General features: G+C 42.3%; 1 protein-coding gene across 1 annotated transcript in view; it reads right to left on the minus strand.

Annotated features, from left to right (window-relative positions):
* CNNM4 (cyclin and CBS domain divalent metal cation transport mediator 4) overlaps window positions 1-20,027 on the minus strand; it is a 53,573-nt gene that overhangs the window by 16,057 nt on the left and 17,489 nt on the right. The window contains exons 4-6 of the mRNA XM_040345952.1: window positions 11,364-11,501; window positions 11,089-11,258; window positions 10,879-10,978 (exon numbers count right to left, since the gene is read on the minus strand). Of these exons, the coding sequence (XP_040201886.1) occupies window positions 10,879-10,978; window positions 11,089-11,258; window positions 11,364-11,501 (408 nt within the window). The remainder of the gene's footprint in view (window positions 1-10,878; window positions 10,979-11,088; window positions 11,259-11,363; window positions 11,502-20,027) is intronic.

A 20,027-nucleotide genomic window follows, 5' to 3' on the forward strand; every position in this document is an offset into this window, starting at 1 on the left:
ACAATAAGTATTGTACATAACATAGTGTACATAACAACCAGATTCCAGCAGCGATTATACAATAAAGCTCACATCTACTGGGTTGCTATGGGCAACTCACACACTCCCACATTCCTTAGTTTTAAAACAGTGAAGGTATACTAATGCGCAAAGTTTGCTTCGTTTTTGACACCTGGCGTAATAGCACAAGGAGGAGAAATGATCAACAGCTCACCATCACCTCATAAGTATTTAAAAATAGATTTATACCTTTAGTGTACTAAACCCAGGACCCTATATTCACTATATCTGGTCTCCCACAGTACATAGATCATGGAAATGCAATCATTTTAGTAAATATAAACTTCTAAATACCATCAGCCATATATAGCAGTCTTGCAACTTCCATCAGTGTCTGGTTAAAGCTTGTAAGAGGAGTTTCATTCTACTCTGACTGTCCTAGGAGGCTGTAGAACCTCTCACCCTCTGTCTAGACCAGGGATCCTCAAACTACGGCCCTCCAGCTGTTGCGGAACTACACATCCCATGAGTCATTGTAACACACTGACATTCACAGACATGACTAGGCATGATGGGAATTGTAGTTCCTGAACAACTGGAGGGCCGTAGTTTGAAGACCCATGGTCTAGACAGTGGTGATTGGCCCCGTGCTGATAACACGCACCCTCCCATGAAAAATAATAAAAATCTCTAGCAATACACACCAAATGAGCATGTGCGGCCTTACTCCAAAGGCTCTGTCTTATCAGGAGATGGATTGGGGACTGTGGAAAAGGGAAGGATCAAAGAAAAACAGGATCAAAACAGCCTTTTTACACAATGCACATGATTAACCCCTTAGGTGCCACAGCGAGTATAACAAGCATGCTTTACTGCATATACAGACTGATTTTACTGTTGTGGGTTTAGTAACACTATAAAGCCTCATGCACATGGGCAGAAGAGAAAAAAAAAAAGTCTATATACATTGTACAAACTGCATTAACTGTTAAAGTGCAGTTGTGCGCCAAACTTCAAGGTGCGCCGCACACCCCTCTGGGGTCCCCACTCACCCAAAGAAACGGACCCCTAGCTTTGCAGTTTAGGGGATCATTTAGACTAGAACGCTGGCTGTGCAGGGAACACTCAGAAGGGTCCCAGGAAGATCTCCCCAAATCGTAATGGTCGCAGGCAAATAGACACCAAAAAAAAAAAAAAAAAAAAAAAAGGGTCCAATATGAAGTACTGTTTGACATCAGTTTATTTGCGCAAACGTGGATAGGTACTTCCAAAAAAATAAATAAAAAAAAAATAAAAACGTATCTGGTTGCAGAGATTAAACCAGGAAACTCTGCATCCAGCGTGCGTTCCACCGAAACCGGAAGGGATGTCATTTGGACTCTAAACAGGAAATTACGTCAACACGTTTTTCCCTCCCACAAGGCGTCATCAAGGACGTGTGGGAGGGCAAAGCGCATTGACGTGTGTATTGTTTTCACATATACGTGTGTGTGATATTTAATTTTTTTTAAATATATATGTTTGGGGGTTCCAACTAATTTTCTAGCAAAAACGTTTAGTCTTTAACCACTTGCCGACCTGCGGCCACCATACTGCGGCAGGTTGGCACCATCCCGCAAGCTGTCGCAGCTGAACGTGGACTCCTTAAAAATCAGGATAGCAGGAGCGCCCACTGCACTGCGGGTGTGGCAAAGCTTGTGACTGGCAGTCGTGATGACCACCAGCCAAGCGCGATCACAGACACGAGGGGAAGAACACACACATCCCTGTTCTGCGAGGAGAGAAGATGCAGATTGCGAGTTCCCAATATACTAGTTAAAAAAAAAAAAAAAAGAGCCATAAACCTATCCCCCATTTTATAGACGCTATAACTTTTGCGCCAACGAATCAATTATTGAGATTTTTATTACCAAAAATATGAAGAATACATATCGGCCTAAACTGAGAAAATGCAAAGGTTTAGGAACCCCTGACAATTTCCATAATTGTCATTTATAAATATTTGGGTGTTTGGATCAGCGATTTCATTTTGGTCTATCTCGTTTCACCATCAACTTAATCAGGGACTGATCCCTTCGTTTTTAATCAAGCCTGTCTTTTTGTGCATTGTCCATGGGCTGACATAGGACTTCCTTACAATTAGTGTGGCACTACTTTGTTTAATTGTCTGTGCACCCACACAAGGTTTTGATTTGATCCTATTGATTTGGCACTTAATTGTATTTTATTTGCACTTATTTGCATATCTTGCATTTTTCTATTTGCACATATTGATACCTCCTGAATAGGATGTGTATATGGTATCATTAGCACCATTTGTATCTACAGCAGCAATTGTTGATATTAGCGCATCACTTATGTTTTAAACTTCTATATTGGTTCTGTACGCCGCCCTGTGTGTGCAGCTTTATCATTTGTTTTTTTTTGCTTTGTGTTTTTCTCTTTGCGATTCATAATAGTAGCGCTGTAGTACCATTTTTTCATCTGCTTCAAAACCACGCCACAGATGTTCAATGATATTCAGGTCTGGGGACTGGGATGGCCATTCCAGAACATTGTACTCGTTCCTCTGCATAAATGCCGAGTAGATTTTGAGCAGTGTTTTGGGTCGTTGTCTTGTTGAAATATCAATATTCTCAAGAATCTGCAGATATTAAGTGGAATCAAAGAGAAACTATTGTGGGCCAGGTATATCGACGACATCCTCCTCCTGTGGAATGGCACTAAAGATGACTTGACCCATTTCATGACTGCTCTAAATGTAAATGATCGGGGCATCTCGCTGAGCTATGAGGCTAGCCAGGTGCAAGTCAATTTTTTGGATTTGGTGATCTCGGTGGAGGGGGAATACTTTCAGACAATTACCCATTTCAAGTCAACAGACAGAAATGCGTACATTTCTAGGGACAGCTGTCATTATGCTCCCTGGCTTGACTCCATTCCAAAGAGCCAATATTTACGCATTAAGAGGAACTGCACCAAACAGACATCGTTTGCTCAACAGGCAGATGTGTTAACACATCGCTTTTTAGCAAAGGGATACAAGTCGGAAGATTTGTCCAGTGCTCTGGAACATGTGACACAATTAGACAGGGGCCCTTTACTCGAGGATAAGCCTCGTAACAAGTCTGACAAATTTAAATGCCCTTTCATCACGGATTTTTCCTGTCAACATGGGGGGATTAAGCATATAATGTCAAAACACTGGCACATCCTCAAAAGTGATAACGTTTTAGGAGGTCTACTGCCAGAGAGGCCGCAGATGGTCTTTAGGGGTCTCCCTTCTTTAAGAGACAAGGTGGCTGGCAATATAATGAATCCCCCGAAAATACCCTCGATGTTTTTGGCAGGTCTGACGGGTTTCTATAAATGTGGCCGCTGTCAGAGCTGCAGTTTAAATAACCGCACTAAGAAAAGGACAGTGGAATTTAGCTCCAGTAGCAATGGTAGGAGTTTTGTGATTAAGCCCTTCATCACGTGCTCTACATTTGGAGTTATTTACCTAATAATATGTCCGTGCGGTTTACAATATGTAGGAAGGACTAAACGCCCGCTACATGTGCGACTTAATGAGCACATTGGGAATATTAGGAGTGGGTTCACGGAGCATTCCGTATCCAAGCATTACCTCACTGCCCATGCATGTAATCCCAAGGACACTATATTCCTTGGGATTGACAAGTTTACCGCCCATTGGAGGGGGAGCGACTTGGTTAGATCTATATCTAGGACTGAGATGTCCTGGATACATAAGATTAAATGTTACTCGCCTCACGGCTTAAATATCGAGGTAGACTTGAATTGTTTTTTGGATAACTCATAGTCTTTAGGATTTATGTGATTGAGATCTGTTCACGTATATTTCCGTTATGGAGGGTTATACCAAATATGAAAGTCGCGTTTTTTACGGATTTATTTACTAGTCCTTAATGTTGATATAGTATGTTGAATTCCTTTTTTAAACGAGAGACTCTTAAATATGGGTGTTAATGTGATGTTGTACATTATGTATGTTTCATTAACTTTTGTGATACATTTTTATGTCATTTATAAAATTTTTTTAAGTTTTTTATTTAGTGTAAACATAGACAGTCAATTCTGTTTCTTTTACACTTGTTGTTGATTTTATTTAGCTGGATTGCTTACTGCAGTAATCTTATATGTGTTTTATGTACATAGGGGATACAGACGACCAGGGGCGGACTCTGGTGATCGTACCTCCATAAGTTTTTATTTTGTTATAAAAGTCCGGTATGACAGGGATTAATATGCTAGCAGCATTGTCCGTTGACCTCAGTCATATGAGGACTATACATTTCTCTTTTTGTATTGGTTCACTTCCCTTGGCCCTCCGGTTTTAATACTGTGAGTCCCAATGGAAGGTTTTAAAAGTAATTCCTTCCTCTCTTTTTTCCCCTTGGGGAGGGAGGTAATATTGTATATATAATTTTTTTTTCCCTTACTTTGGCAGTGGTCTGCATCAGCAGGAACTGCGGGTTTCCAGGAGTCAAAATGGAGGATTAACGATCGTGACCAGATCTGCTCCCTGGTTGGCTCCGCCCCTGTATCTGTTATATGTGCGGCAGGTTGGGGCGTCTCCTTACCCCGTGAACACGTCCCCATTGTGACGAAACGTCGGGAGGAGACGCTCTGACGTTGCCGCGTTTACCAGGTGTAAGGATCCGGATATCCGGACGCACGCCTATACACAGTCCGGCCGGCTGTGTGTTTTTTTACCTTGTACCTGATTTTATGTCCGCTTGATGCCTATTTCTTTCTTTGGAGATGTAAGTAAGCATTTGGCTCTTTTTATGCTACAATAAACCAGCGCAGTATTACACTATATTCCTCTCTTGGTGTTTCCTTTGCATTTATGGAGCCTGGATTCTATTGGTGAATATTCATTTATGGATACTGCTGGTTGAAGATTACCCTGTATGTTGCTGCTGGATTTGATATTCATGCCTAATTTTTACTGAATTCTGGTAAGAGTCAGTACTATCTGTGGTGGAGGTCTCCTGTTGGTCTAAAACACAGCGTGGTTGATATCACTGTTAGTCGGAAGATTCTTTTTCATCACACACCTGCGGACTACTTTAACCTTTTGGCTCACTTGGACTGTCAATATGTTGTATTGATTTAGATATATTTGTGTCGCTTAGTGGTTATATGTTAATTGCACTTCTTCATGGATGGTGCTTATCACCATATATTTAACTATTTGGTTTAACTAGTCACAGGATTTTCACTATTTTTAGATTTTTTATTTTTGAACTAGCGCGACTTCTTTTTTCTCATTATGGAATCAAAGAGACCCTCAACTTTAACCAGATTCCCATTACCGACACTGGCCACACAGCCCCACAGCATGATGGAACCTCCACCAAATTTGACTGTGGGTAGCAAGTGTTTTTCTTGGAATGCCGTGTTCTTTTGCCACCATGCATAACACCCCTTATGACCAAATAACTCAATCTTTGTTTCATCAGTCCACAGCACCTTATTCCAAAATGAGGCTGGCTTGTCCAAATGTGCGTTTGCATACCTCAAGCGACTCCATTTGTGGCGTGTGCGCAGAAAAGGCTTCTTTCCCATCACTCTCCCATACAGCTTCTCCCTGTGCAAAGTGCGATGAATTGTTGAAGGGTGCACGGTGACACCATCTGCAGCCAGTTGATGTTGAAGGTCTTTGGGAGGTGGTCCGTGGGCTGTTTTTGACCGTTCACCATCCTTCGCCTCTCCAATATTTTATGTGGCCTGCCACTTCTGGTCTTAAGAACTGTGCCTGTGGTCTTCCATTTCCTCACTATGTTCCTCACAGTGGACACTGACCCCTTATATCTCTGCGATAACTTTTTGTAGCCTTCCCCTAAACCATAATGTAGAACAATCTTTGTTTTCAGGTCATTTGAGAGTTGTTTTGAGGCCCCTATGTTGCCACTCTTCAGAGGAGAGTCAAAGAGAACAACAACTTGCAATTGGCCACATTAAATACCCTTTCTCATGATTGGATGCACCCGTCTATGAAGTTCAAGGCTTAATGAGGTCACCAAACCAATTGTGTGTTCAATTAATCAGTGCCAAGTAGTTACAGGTATTCAAATTAACAAAATGACAAGGGTGCCCAAATTTATGCACCTGTCCAATTTTGTTTTGATGCATATTGCGCATTTTCTGTTAATCCAATAAACCTCATTTCACTACTGAAATATTACTGTGTCCTTCAGTTATTTGATAGATCAAAATGAAATTGCTGATCCAAACACCCATTTATAAATGACAATCATGGAAATTGTCAGGGGTTCCTAAACTTTTGCATACACTGTATATTATACACATTATATATTTTAGTATAACAAAAAAAAAAGTACAATTTTTTAAATTTTTTTCTCAAATTATGTTGCTTTTTTTGTTTATAGCGCAAAAAAAAACAAAACACTTTGCAGCTTGCTATTGGGGCACTCTGAGGGGAGGAGCCAGAAGCATTGGTGGGGGACCCCAGAAGGAGAAAAAGGTCTGCTCTGTGCAAAACCATTACACAGAGCAGGCAAGTATGACATGTTAAAAAAAAAAAAAAAAAAAAAAAAAACAAAGTATTTAGCTGCCAAATAAAATAAAAAACCTTTGTAGTAGATCTCATTACAGAGGGGCTGGCAGTAAGTGGGATTAATAACTTTACTGTGTACTAATTTTTCTCGTCGTTTTTTATGTCGTGAAAAACGGTTGTGTGTAGGCTTGAACGACAGGAAAAAAACAAAAAAAAAAAAAAAAAAACACGCATGCTCAGAAGTTATGAGATGGAGCACTTGTTCTGGTAAAACTAGCGTTTGTAATGGAGATAGCCCTTTCGTCACGCTGCAACAGACTGAAAAGCACGAAGACTGAAAAGTGCGAATCGTCTCTCAAACTTTTACTAACACGAAATTAGCAAAAAGCAGCCAAAAGGGTGGCGCCATCAGAATGGAACTTCCCTTTATAGTGCCGTTGTACATCACCGTGCTTTGCTCAAGCATTTTTTTTTTCCACGATCGCGTGTATGCAAGGCAGGCTTGACAAGAATCACGTCGAGAAAAACGTTGTTTTTTCTAGGATATGAAAAACGGTTGTGTGTATGCGGCAAAAGAGCCATGTCACACCATCATATATGTAGCAGAGATTTGCAGCTGCAACGAAATTTGTCTGCCAACATTCTCTTGTGATTTGCTGGATACAAAGTTCCTGCAGTAACGGACTCCAATGCTTTTTTGGGCAGTTACAAAATGCTGATGTGCCATTACCTCTACTGAAGCTGGGGATTCTGTTGCCATCTCCGAACGTTACAAAAACTCCAGATTAAAAAACAAAAACACACACACACACACACACACACACACACACACACACACACACTTGATAGTCCAAGCAACTCAGACCTTTCATTAAAAAGGCGACAAAGTGCGGTCCCATTCCAACTAGTCTCAAATATGGATAAGTGCACACTGTTCAGGCACATGACATTCATCCCACTGCAGCTCTATTCTCTCTATTAAACTTTACCCAAATGGCTTAAAACATAGTTTTCTATGATGAAGCCCATTTTGTTAGAGGACTTCAGTAGCGGTGTCAACTTGTTCGCTTCATGGACTGCAATTTTTTTTTGCAATGCTAGCAAACGGATAATACAAGAGAGCAATTTTGTAGCGGCTACAAAAATCTCTAGTGCGACATGGGCCTAAGGGCCCTTTCACACGTATGGACCGTATGTCCGCATTTTCATCCGTCCGTTGCGGATGAAAACGGGACATACATGGGTCCCTATGTGATTACGGGTGTCAGCGGATGACCATCCGCTGACACCCGTAATTTGTTCCGCCTCCGCAAAGATCCGCATTTTCGGACGGAAGAAACCCCTATTTTTTCTTCCGTCTGCTGGATCGGATGAACACGGACATACGGTCAGTGTTCATCCGATCCCCCCATAGGGGAGAGCGGAGGAAAGACAAGGCGGTCCCTGCACAGTGTGCGGGGACCGCCCTGCCAGCTCAGCAGGGATTTTACAGAGGATCCCCGCTGAGCTGTACGGACACACGGAGGCGGATCATTACTGATCCACCCTGTGTGAAAAGGGCCCTTAAGCTTGTCATATTATACAATTGGATTTATCTTCAACTATGCAGTGCAAGGGCCTGACTGATTCCATACAAATTGAAAGTGTTTAGGTTTGACCTCCTATTCTAGGATTTTAGCAAATCTAAAAAAAAGGAACATTGTATAATGCATAGCCAGTCATATTCTGCTTTTATGTATGCCATTCTGCCAAGTAGTCTGCCAGTATGATATGCTGGCCATATGGCATCTAGTGTGTCTAAAAGTCAGTAAAAAAACAGCAGTTGCAAGCAAATATATTTAGTTATGGGTCCATATAAAAACTTCATAATAAAACACTCATGCAACATTAAAGTGGTTGTAAACTCTCAAAAACGAAAGAAAAAAAAACCTGCAAGACAAAAAGGCATAATGAGCTAGTATGTCCCCGTACACCGATGTGATCGGCGACATGTCTCCCGGAGATTCCAGTTTTGTGGGCTCTGGCGTGGCGATTGGCCTGAGCTGCAACAACGTCACTCCCGATCATGGTGCAGCTACTGAAGAAACAGCACAAGCGAGCCGTTTCTTCAGTGCGCATGTGGCGATGACGTTGGCACATGCGGATACAGTGAATATCTCCTAAACTGTGCAAGTTTAGGAGATACTCACGGTACCTACAGGTAAACCTTATTATAGGCTTACCTGTAGGTAAAAGTGGTAGTACAGGGTTTACAACCACTTTAATGACATCAAGATTAGTCATAAGAAGAATCGATTTCCCAGTGTGTCAGGTTCAAGTGATAAAACACACCTTGCATAATAAATGCATGCACCTATTCTCCAGCACTGCGCGGTGCAGAAAGCAGTTATTAAGATCATATCACCATCTATTACACAACACCAAAAAGGCACTTGAGAAGTGTGTGTAAATGGCGTGCACACATTATCCATGCATGTAGATTACCTGCTAGCCATGAAAACAGAGAGCCCCTTTTTAGGGGAGGACGGGCAGGAGCTGGTAGAGGATGGAAAAGATAAGACATGGGGAAATGAGGTGGAAGCAGTACTAGGATTTGAATTCCATCAGCACTGTAGGGACCGCTAGAGGAAAGCACAGTAGGCTTCATTTATTAATCTCTTGTAGAATTCGGTTGCTGAGAGCAACTGGAGTCTCTTATCAATATCCCATAGTGCAGCATTACTGGCAGCACAGTCTACATTAAAGAGGTGTAGCAGCAGACACTAATGCCTCATACACAAGACCATTTTTCCCCCCCCCCCCCGACGGTAAAACTGCTATGAGAGCTTTTTGTCAGGAATCCCAGCCGTGTGTATGCTCCATCGCAGTTTTTCTGCCAGACGAAAAAAGAAAAAAAAAGGGGGGGGGGGGAATTCCCCCCCGCCACCCCCATCAGGAAAAAATCCTAGCGGGAAAACCGTTCGCCTGTATGGTTTTCCGACGAAAAAAAAAAAAAACACGCGCACACTCAGAAGCATAGAACTTAATTTTCTTGGCTCGTCGCAGTATTTTATGTCACCGCGTTCCAGTGTTGCCAACCGTCCGTATTTTTACGGACAGTTCGTAAAAACGGGCACTTTTTTCCCCTGTTCGTAAATGTCCGTGGTTGCGGGAATGTGCCAGTAAAAATAGCCGTGATCGGTTTGGCTTGGAACTGCGCATGGAGATTGGAGGCAGGGGGTGATTGAAGGCAGGGGGTGATTGAAGGCAGGGGGTGATTGAAGGCAGGGGGTGATTGAAGGCAGGGGGTGATTGAAGGCAGGGGGTGATTGAAGGCAGGGGGTGATTGAAGGCAGGGGGTGATTGTGGCACCGCAGAGGGGGATGGAGGCAGGGGGAGATTGGAGGCAGGGGGTGTTAGTGGCAGGGGGTGATTGGAGGCACCGCAGAGGGGGATGGAGGCAGAGGACGATGGAGGCAGGGGGCCTGGGGGAGATTTGAGTCAGGGGGAGATTGTGGCACTGCAGAGGCTGGTGAAGGCAGGGGGTGTTGGTGGCAGAGGGGGATGGAGGCAGGGGGGTGATGTGACTAAATAATTTGCCCTTATTATATCGAAAATAACAAAAATATGTTTGTTTACCTTAAATCACATTGCTATTTGCCTACCGTACTTGTTTGTAGCCTAAATACAGAAATGTGCACCTAAAAATGTAATTTAGTAACTTTTGTGAAATGCCAGTAAAAACGTGGCTGCGTCAGTAAATTTCAGGTGTCGTGCCAGTAAATTTCAATCTGGTAGGTTGGCAACACTGCCGCGTTCTTGGCAGTCAAGTTCACCGACTAATGCGACTGTGTGTTTGCAAGGCAGGCTTGGCAGGAATTCCATCTGAAAAAACATCGTTTTTTAACCCGACGGAATAAAACAGTCGTGTGTACTAGGCATTACCCTTATGCTGGCCATAGATGGATCGGAATTTGGTCGGTTCAGCTGAATTTCGATCCACATGTGGCAGTTTCCACTCCACAGAAGCCGTTCTAATGAAAATATTTATTGAATAGTTTCCACTATTGAAAGGTATTCTCCACACATTTCCATGGTCCAAATAGGCAGTACTGCTTTCTAAATTAGCTTTCTAAGAATGAGCAAATAATTGGCAACTGAATAAAGTACCAGAAAGAAGAATAGTTGTTATTGCCAACAGCAATCAACTTCCATTCCTTTTCTCACATGAGCTGGCAACAAAGTTTGTCTGGACTCTCGAGAGTTGTTCTTTTACAGGCTTGAATACCCAAGTCCCACATGTGCGTTGTCTGGGCTGGTGTGCAAAAGAAAGATACAAAAGACATACTCACCACTCCCTGAAGGTGTACCCAAAGCCATGACACCATAATAGGAGAAGGCTCCAGACTCAAATTTCATATTCTCCTTGCCAGCCTCTACTTCAACTTTCCCCTGAACAAAAAGAAAAAAAAACAGATGAAGGCGCTTCCACATTACTAATCTATACAGAACTCATCATATTCCTAAACCATATCCAATTTAGTGATCCTCATTAAACATACCTGCAAGATGAGGATAAAGTAGTCGGCGATCTTGTTGCGCTGGTACAGGAAGTGTTCTGGTGCCTTCTTGTCATCCTCATCAAAATGAAGATCCTGCACCACGTCTGGGTATTTGAGGAGACGCAGGAGTGTCTTCTCTGAAACCAAACTAGATGCAAACAATGATACCTCTGCAATAAGAGATAGGGACTGGGGTCAGAAAAATCACAACGCAGGAGTAAGAATAAGCCTACCACAGAGGGGAGACAATCAATGAGGGTTAGGTATGTTTTCACCTGTGGATAAGAACCGGTGGGCAGCAAGCAGCAGCTGAGGGGAAATTTTAACTCTCAGTTCGTGATCCGGGTCTTTAAAGACAGAGAAATCCTTTTTGTCCTGACGACGGCCAACACGTTTCTTACTGCGATTGTCAGCTGTTGTGGAACGGTAAATTAAAGTCAGATTTATAGTGGTAAAGACAAATTATGACAACAAAACCTGTAACAAGTAATCCCATCATCCACAAAACATGACCTAGCATTCTGTACATCAGTGAGATCTATTAGTGGTACACTGAATGGGGTAAAAAACAAAGAGCTACAAATACAGAGATTTACCTGCTGATTACATTGGTTTTTAAATGGCCTCCACTAGGGTTGCACCGATACCACATTAGTGATGATACTAAGCACAAGTACAAAACGACACTATACCTGAAACCAATACCTATGCAGTGCGATTTGAGCCCATACAAAATGAAAAGGGCTCAAATCGCACCGCAAAGAATCACATGTCATTTGAATAGGAATGCAGCAAGATTCCTGTCTGAATCACATGCAAGGTTTCCCCACCACACCTGTGTGAATAGTGACTTCAGCCTGTGTTCACAAAGGAGCAGTGTGGGGAACCACATCAAATTCGGACAGGAATCTCACCACATTTCTGTTCAAAATCACATGCGATTCTTTGCAATGAGATTTGAGCCCAATCATTTTGTATGGGCTCAAATTGCACTGCAAAAAACAAATGTATTGGTACTCGGCATATAATTGACCGAAAGTATCGTTACTTGTAGTTGGGGGGGGGGCACCACGAGCCTTTACAATCTCTTTTTTTCCCTGTGAATGTGACGATTTTACACTCACTACCAGATGATAAGTAAGGAAAGGTCTTCTTGTGTGGGTGAAAGTGGCATGCGAAAACGGCTCCTTACTAATCACCTGGTAGTGACTAAAATCACCACATTCATGGGAAAATTGATTCTTAAAGAAATTGTAAAGGCTTGTGTTTATTTTTTGTTTTAAAAACCATGTCATACTTGCCTCCTCTGTGCAAGGGTTTTGCACAGAGTGGCCCGATCCTCCTCTTCTGGGGTCCTTCAGCAGCGCTCCCACTCTTCTCAAATGCCCCCACAGAGAGCCGCATTTAATGGGGGCACTCGTGCGGGCACGCTCCCAAGTCGTCCTGCTGCTGTCACAGACAGCAGGACTCAGCTCCACCCCCCAGCTCCCGTATCACTAAATTTGATCGGATAGATTGATTGCAGGAGCCAAAGAGGACCAGAGATAGCGGCTGGAGCTGCTGTACTTGTCCCTGTCATGATCAGGTTCAGGCAAGTAAAAGGGGGGCCTCTGGGGGGCAGCTGCACTACAGAAGGTTTTTCACCTTAATGCATAGAATTGCATTAAAGCGGGGGTTCACCCCCAAAAAAAAATTTTAGCATGACATTCAGCCGAGTTGTCAGAATGACAATCGGCTGTTTTTTTTTTTATTTCAGTGCCGTACGTACATCACCGCCGCTTCCGGGTATGTAATCTGCGGGTCTGGGCATTCCTAATTGATTGAAATCCTTCCGACCGGTGCATACAGCGCGTCACGAGTTGCCGAAAGAAGCAGAACGTCGGTGCGCAGGCGCCGTATAGAGCCGACTCGCAGTCCGGCTTCTTTCGGCAACTCGTGATGCACTGTATGCGCCGGTCGGAAGGATGTCAATCATTTAGGAATGCCCAGTCCCGCAGATTACATACCCGGAAGCGGCGGTGAAAATACGGTATGTACAGCACTGAAATAAAAAAACAGCCGATTGCCATTCTGACAACTCGGCTGAATGTCATATTAAATTTGTTTATGCTTGTAGGGAATTCAGACTTCATTGGCTGCATGCTTGTTCCAGGGTAGTGATATTTCAGTTCTCACAGGTTCACTTTAAAATATATGTTTCGTATTGTCATTTACTAGTTAGTTCAATTAAAACTGACCTACCTATGTTGCAAGTGATGAATCCTGGTATTTCTATATACCCATTTTATAACAGTTGAATCCCTCCCCCCCCCCCCCCCTTTGGTACTTTACCCTTGATTTGTAATGCTACAATGCTAAATAAAAGATACAAAAAAAAAAAAAAAGAAGTGCTGCAGTACCCAATTATAATTGCATCTGTACTTCATTTTCACTTGGTCCCCCCTGCAAAGTCTCAGAACTATCAGTTGATCCTGCACAGCTTCCTGCGCTGGTGTGGCAGAAGTGCTGAAGCACTCCTGAATTCTGAGCGGAGTTCCCACTCATGTAGGCTGTGGGATGAGAAGTAGGTATGGCTAGCAGCATGGTCGTTGCTGAATTACAAGTCTGTAGCTTGTCAAGCATCACCTGGTAACACCTAGTCCTGCCCACTACTTTCTGGATTGCCTTAGGGCTCTTTCACACGTCCGTTCCGTTCGTCCGTTTTTTGTACGTCCGTTAACGGACTGCAATGCTTTCCTATGGGTTAGCGTCTGTTAGCGGATGAGCATCCGCTAACGTCCGTTTTCATCCGGAGCTTAACGGAGACGGATGTTAACGGATGGAAAAAACGGATCGGAAACGGACGGAAAACGGATCAACTGATGAAAAAAAAAATGATCTAAAAAACTGAGCGGACGTGTGAAAGAGCCCTTACTTGTGGGACCTCTCAACCGTGAGCTGCAGTGTCTGGGGAAAGGAGCTAAAAATTGAGGATTTGGCTTATTATGAGGCTTATTATGAGGCTCTTGTATTACAGAATAACTGGAGCATAGCCCTACACTGACTCCAAAATCCCATTACCTGCCACATAATGTGCGATTGTCTGAAGAAATGAATTGCAGGTTTTGTGAGAGTCTGCATAACACAAGGCCAACCCAATGCTAAAAATGACCTGCCCAATAATCACACCTAGTAGGGACACCTTGTGTAAGGAATCTTGCCATTGTTATGAAAATGATGAAAAAAAAAAGTCAGGACGGAAATTTTTCATCGGATATTCCGACCGTGTGTGGGCCCCAGACTTTTTTCCATCAGAGTTTAGGAATAGAACAGGTTTTATTTTTTCCGATGGTCTGGGTGGAACTCGAGAAAAAAAAAAAAAAAAAAAAAAAAACGCATGCTCAGATTTAAGTCGATGCATGCTCAGAAGCATTGAACTTAATTTTTCTCGGCTCGTCCTAGTGTTTTACGTTCCCACGTTTTGGACGGTCGGAATTTGGTCTGACAGCGTGTATGCAAGACAGCTTGAACGGAATTTCCGACGGAAAATTCCATCGGAAATTCCGATCGTGTACACAGGGCATAACACGCACATAAAATATGAAGATAGAGTTTAGGCAGAACTACTATACAGCATAGAAATGCGATGAAGGAATTACTATACTTCTTCGACACAGATTGATCCCATTTGGGGTGTCTGGGAGGTAGACATGTTCTTTACATCTATCCTTTTCGTAGATTCCAGATTTAATCTGGTATATGCGACATATTATTTATTATATTAAATGGTATTAAGAGATTTGAGAATTCCTAGACATATGGGAATTTTTCTTCTTTTTTTTATTAGATATGTATTGTTACTTTGGATGATTTTATTCTTTATCCCCATTTACGTGATATTAAGCCTATAGGCTTGCTGGGTGTAGAGGGAGGATAGTAGATAGGGAATATTTGGTATGAAATGTATTCTATTAATTATATTTATAGATATCATTGATGTATATTCTGCTATTTTATTTTTATTGTATCTTATTTAAATTGAAAATAAACTTAAAAACTTGAATGAAAAAAAAGAAAAAAAAAAAAAAAAAGAAATGCGATGAAAAGCTGAAATCTAGCCCTTCTCTGTAGAACACAATCACCCGTTTTCAAATAAAAATGGCTTTATAGAAGACTTGTGCCAGCCACAGAACATCTGTTCTCACTGTTAATCCTTCCGATTGCAGATAAGCAATCTTCTGTTAGAGGACTGAGGAAATCCTAAGAGAAAAGCAGCCAAAAAAATAAATAAAATCACCTCCAGCATTTATCTCTTAGGCCTTTTTTATTTTCATTTATCTTCCCTGGTTTATAAGCTATCCTTTGCAGTCTCCGAACTCTGAATTTCCATCGGTTTCACTGGCTTACGTCCAACTAGGAATCCATCACAATATACACTGGTGGATCTAGTCAGTGGTCCTATGCTACTTTACCTAATTGGATAAAGTCCCATTTGTGAAGACATCGCAGGGGAACTTTAATAAGCAGCAAGGGCATCCCATATTCCAGTCTGTGTCGACAAAAGACTGTCAGGGATGGCAGACCTATTAAAAGAACAGGTGTGGTTGGAGACAGGCTATAGGCGACAGTCAGAGAATAGGAACATGTTATGTTATATGAGACTGCTAGAGATCACGGCCATTGCAGCCCCTTTACAAAATCAGTACCCCCAATATTAACCACTTAAGACCCAGACCATTATGCAGGTAAAGGACCTTGCCCCTTTTTGCAATTCGGCGCTGCATTGCTTTAACTGACAATTGTGTGGTCGTGCGACGTGGCTCCCAAACAAAATTGGCGTCCTTTCCCCCCCCCCCATAAATAGAGCTTTCATTTGGTGGTATTTCATCACCTCTATGGTTTTTATTTTTTGCGCTATAAACAAAAATAAAGCGACAATTTTTAAAAAAATTCAATATTTTTTACTATAATAAATATCCCCCAAAAATATATGAAAAACATTTTTTAGGCCGATACGTATTCTACATATTTTGGGTTAAAAAAAAAAAAAATATAAAAAAAAAAATATATAAAAAAATAAATTAAAAAAAAAAAAACAGGCATTAAACGTTTATTAATTGGCTTGCGCAAAAGTTATAGCGTTTACAAAATAGGGGATAGTTTTATGGCATTTTTATTCTTTTTTTTTTTTTTTTTTTTTTTACTAGTAATGGCGGCGATCAGTGATTTTTTCGTGACTGCGACATTATGGTGGACACATCGAACACTTTTGACACATTTTTGGGACATTTGTAATTTTCACAGCGAAAAGTGCTATAAAAATTCACCAATTACTGTGAAAATGACAATGAAGGGGTTAACCCATTAGGGGGCACTAAAAGGGGTTAAGTGTGCCCTGTCCTGTGTTTCTTCTTACTGTAGGGGGGCGTGGCTGGACATGTGACGTCACCGATAGTCATTCTCTATGACAGGGAACAGACGATCAGTGACAAGTTTGACAGGTTTGTTTACACTCACCTCTCCCCGTTCTTCAGCGGGCGCGGAACTCAGGACTAGGTCGGCTGGGTTCTTAAGGGCAATGTGCCCAACCGTGCCCTTCTGCCGACGTATATCGGCGTGAAGGGGTCCACAAGTGGTTAACTGCTGGGGTCAAAGAGCAGCATGGCAAGCAACAAAGGGCTACAGATTGGGCACCAGGGCCATCTATTTTCCATAAAGGAAACCTTTACTGGGAGAAATTAGGATGTGGTTGCCATTGATGATTTTCTATAACCGCAAACAGCCGTCTCGGACCTAATGCCGTAAAGTAACGGACCAAGAACAAGCAACTTGTAAAGTCATAGTAAAGTCAGAACTCCTGATCTGCACGCTTGTGAATTAATGAACGTCTTTGGATTAATATCTGAGAAAATAAAATTTTCCAAAAGAATATGACAGTGGCTGTATTTAAAAACAGTACAAGGTAATGCATTTCTAAACATAAAAGAATGTGATGAGAAAAGGAGGTTCTAAAAAATTATAAACACACACACCCACATTAAAAATGTCAGGTTATATATAAATCTCAAAGAAATTTTTTTCCCCCATCTTTAACGTGACCTATAATCTGTACAACTCATGAAAAACATGGGGGGGGGGGTTGCATAAGTGTGCACTGCCCATTATAACTGGGGATGTAGCCGGGTTCAGAATTAAGCAAATCACATTCAAACTCATATTAAAGCGGGGGTTCACCCAAAAAAAAAATTTTAACCTTAGATTGAGGCCAATTGTGGGAAGCACAAATCGGGTGTTTTTTTTTTTAAATCAATGCAGTACATACCGTTTTAGAGATAGATGTTCTCCGCGGCTTCCGGGTATGATCTTCGGGACTGGGCGTTCCTATTTGATTGACAGGCTTCCGACGGTCGCATACAGCGCGTCACCAGTTTCCGAAAGAAGCCGAACGTCGGTGCGGCTCTATACGGTGCCTGCGCACTGACGTTTCGGCTACTTTCGGGAACTCGTGATGCGCTGTATGCGACGGTCTGAAGAGCTATGTACTGCATAGATTTAAAAAAAAAAAAAAAAAACACCCGATTGTGCTTCCCAAAATTAGCCTTCCCACAATTAGCCTCAATCTAATGTTAAAAATGTGTTTTTCGGGTGAACCCCTGCTTTAAATAGGAGTCAACATACACCCATCGTTTAAGAGCAGAGTTCCATCCAAAAATGGAACTTCTGCTTTTCCGGCTCCTCCCGCTCCGGTGTCACATTTGGCACCTTACCGGGGGTGTCGGCAATAGATCGCCACAGAATCCACAAAAAAACTACGCAATGTCCGGCCCCTCCTCCCTGCTGTCTTCTGGGATATACACAGGTCCCAGAAGACAGCAGGGACCAGTGAGGACACACATGCACAGTAGGGAACCAGGCTGTGAAGCCGCAAGGCTTCACTTCCCGATTACATTACTGAAGATGTCAGCGCCTCCACTCGGGAGCCGAGGGACAGATCGGCTTCGGGTGAGGACATCGCGGGCGCCATGGACAGGTAAGTGCCCCAATATTAAAATTCAGCAGCTGTAGTATTTGTAGCTGCTGACTAAATTTATTTTAATTTTTTCGACAGAACTACTATAAAGTGGCTCTGATTAACCCCAAATAAAGTTCAGCTGTTCTAATAGGTCTTCCCTGACATTTTCTTAGTCTTATTCTACAGCAAAAGCCATGGTCCACAGAGAGCTTCCAAAGAATTACATTGTTAAAAAAGGTATCAGTCAGGAGAAGAGTACAAAATAATTTCCAAAGTATTAGATATACCATGGAACACGGTGAAGACAGTCATCAAGTGGAGAAAATATGGCACAACAGTGACATTATCAAGAACTGGACATCCATCCAAAATAATGTAAAGACCAAAAGAAAACAGGTGAGGGAGGCTGCCAAGAGGCCCACAGCAACATTAGAGAAGCTGCAGGAATATCTAGCAAGTACTGGCTGTGTAGTACATGCGACAATCTCCCGTATTCTTCATATGTCTGGGCTATGGGGTAGAGAGCCAAGACGGAAGCCTTTTACGAAGAAAGACAACCAAACCTGGCTAAATTCTGAAGTCTCCCAAAAGCATGTGGGGAAATGTGTCAGGCCTGGTTCACACCTATGCATTTTTTTGCGTTTTCAGTTTTGCAGAAACACACTACAGTCCATTTAACATGGTTTCCTATGGGTCACGTTCACAATCGGCTGCATTTTATGGAAAGGGCCGGGGACTATTCTGTTTTTTGGTTCCATAGACTTCAATGAAAAAAAATAAAAATAACGCAAAATGCACCTGGAATATGCAAACTGCAACCTGCATAAGTGTGAACCAGGCCTTACGGTCTGATGAAATCAAGGTTGAAGTTTTGGGCCATAAATTGCAAAAGATGTTTGGTGCAAAAACACTGCACATCAATAAAAGAACACCATATACACACACACACACACACACACACACACACACACAGTCTGGTGAAGCATGGTGGTGGAAGAAAAAAAAAAAAAAAAAAAAAAAAAAGAAGAAGACTTTCCTATCTAAAGAAATAAATATTTTGCCAGCTTTAAAAAAAAAAAAAAAAAAAAGGAATTCTTGGATATTTAAAGCTAAACTTAAAGGAGTTCTCTAAGCTAAAACTTTTAACCCCCGCTGTGCCCGGGCTGTAAAACTATACAAAATAAAACTTTCACTTACCTGCCTACGATCCCCCGTTGTTCCGTTATCGCCGCCCGTGCTCCGGTTCCTGTCAGCTTCCTCTTCCTGCGGGTCGGTGACTCACCGTGCGCTCAGCCTATCAGCGGCCGCGGCGGGACATTGCTGCGGCCGCTGATAGGCTGAGCGCACGGTGAGTCACCGACCCGCAGGAAGAGGAAGCTGACAGGACCGGAGCACGGGCGGCGATAACGGAACAACGGGGGATCGTAGGCAGGTAAGGGAAAGTTTATTTTGTATAGTTTTACAGCCCGGGCATAGCGGGGGTTAAAAGTTTTAGCTTAGAGAACTCCTTTAAAGAAAAAACGCTAAATTCACAGAGATAGATAGAGACACACACACATAAAACTTTTATATGCATCTTTATCGGATTTATAATTTTCAAAAGAAATGTAATCCAGACATTAAAGCTGGGTCTGGGATGTTCCCTGCTGATAAAGCACTACAGAAGAATCCATATATAGCCTGCCCAGTTAAAAGTAAACAGCAGGATATGATAACTAATAAGGTCATCCCTGTTGATTTCTCCTGACTGTCAACACCTGGTCCTTTCTCCCAGTCCTGCAGGAGGTTGACAAAGTCAAATATTAAAACTACTTGCATTTAAAAAATAAATGACATGATTTTGGTTAACCACTTGCCTACCAGGCACTTCCACCCCATTCCTGCCCAGGTCAAATTTTCAGCTTTGAATGACAATTGCATACTCATGCAACACCCAAGTTACTTTGAG

This window comes from Rana temporaria, chromosome 3 (assembly GCF_905171775.1).
Source record: "Rana temporaria chromosome 3, aRanTem1.1, whole genome shotgun sequence".
NCBI lineage: Eukaryota > Metazoa > Chordata > Amphibia > Anura > Ranidae > Rana > Rana temporaria.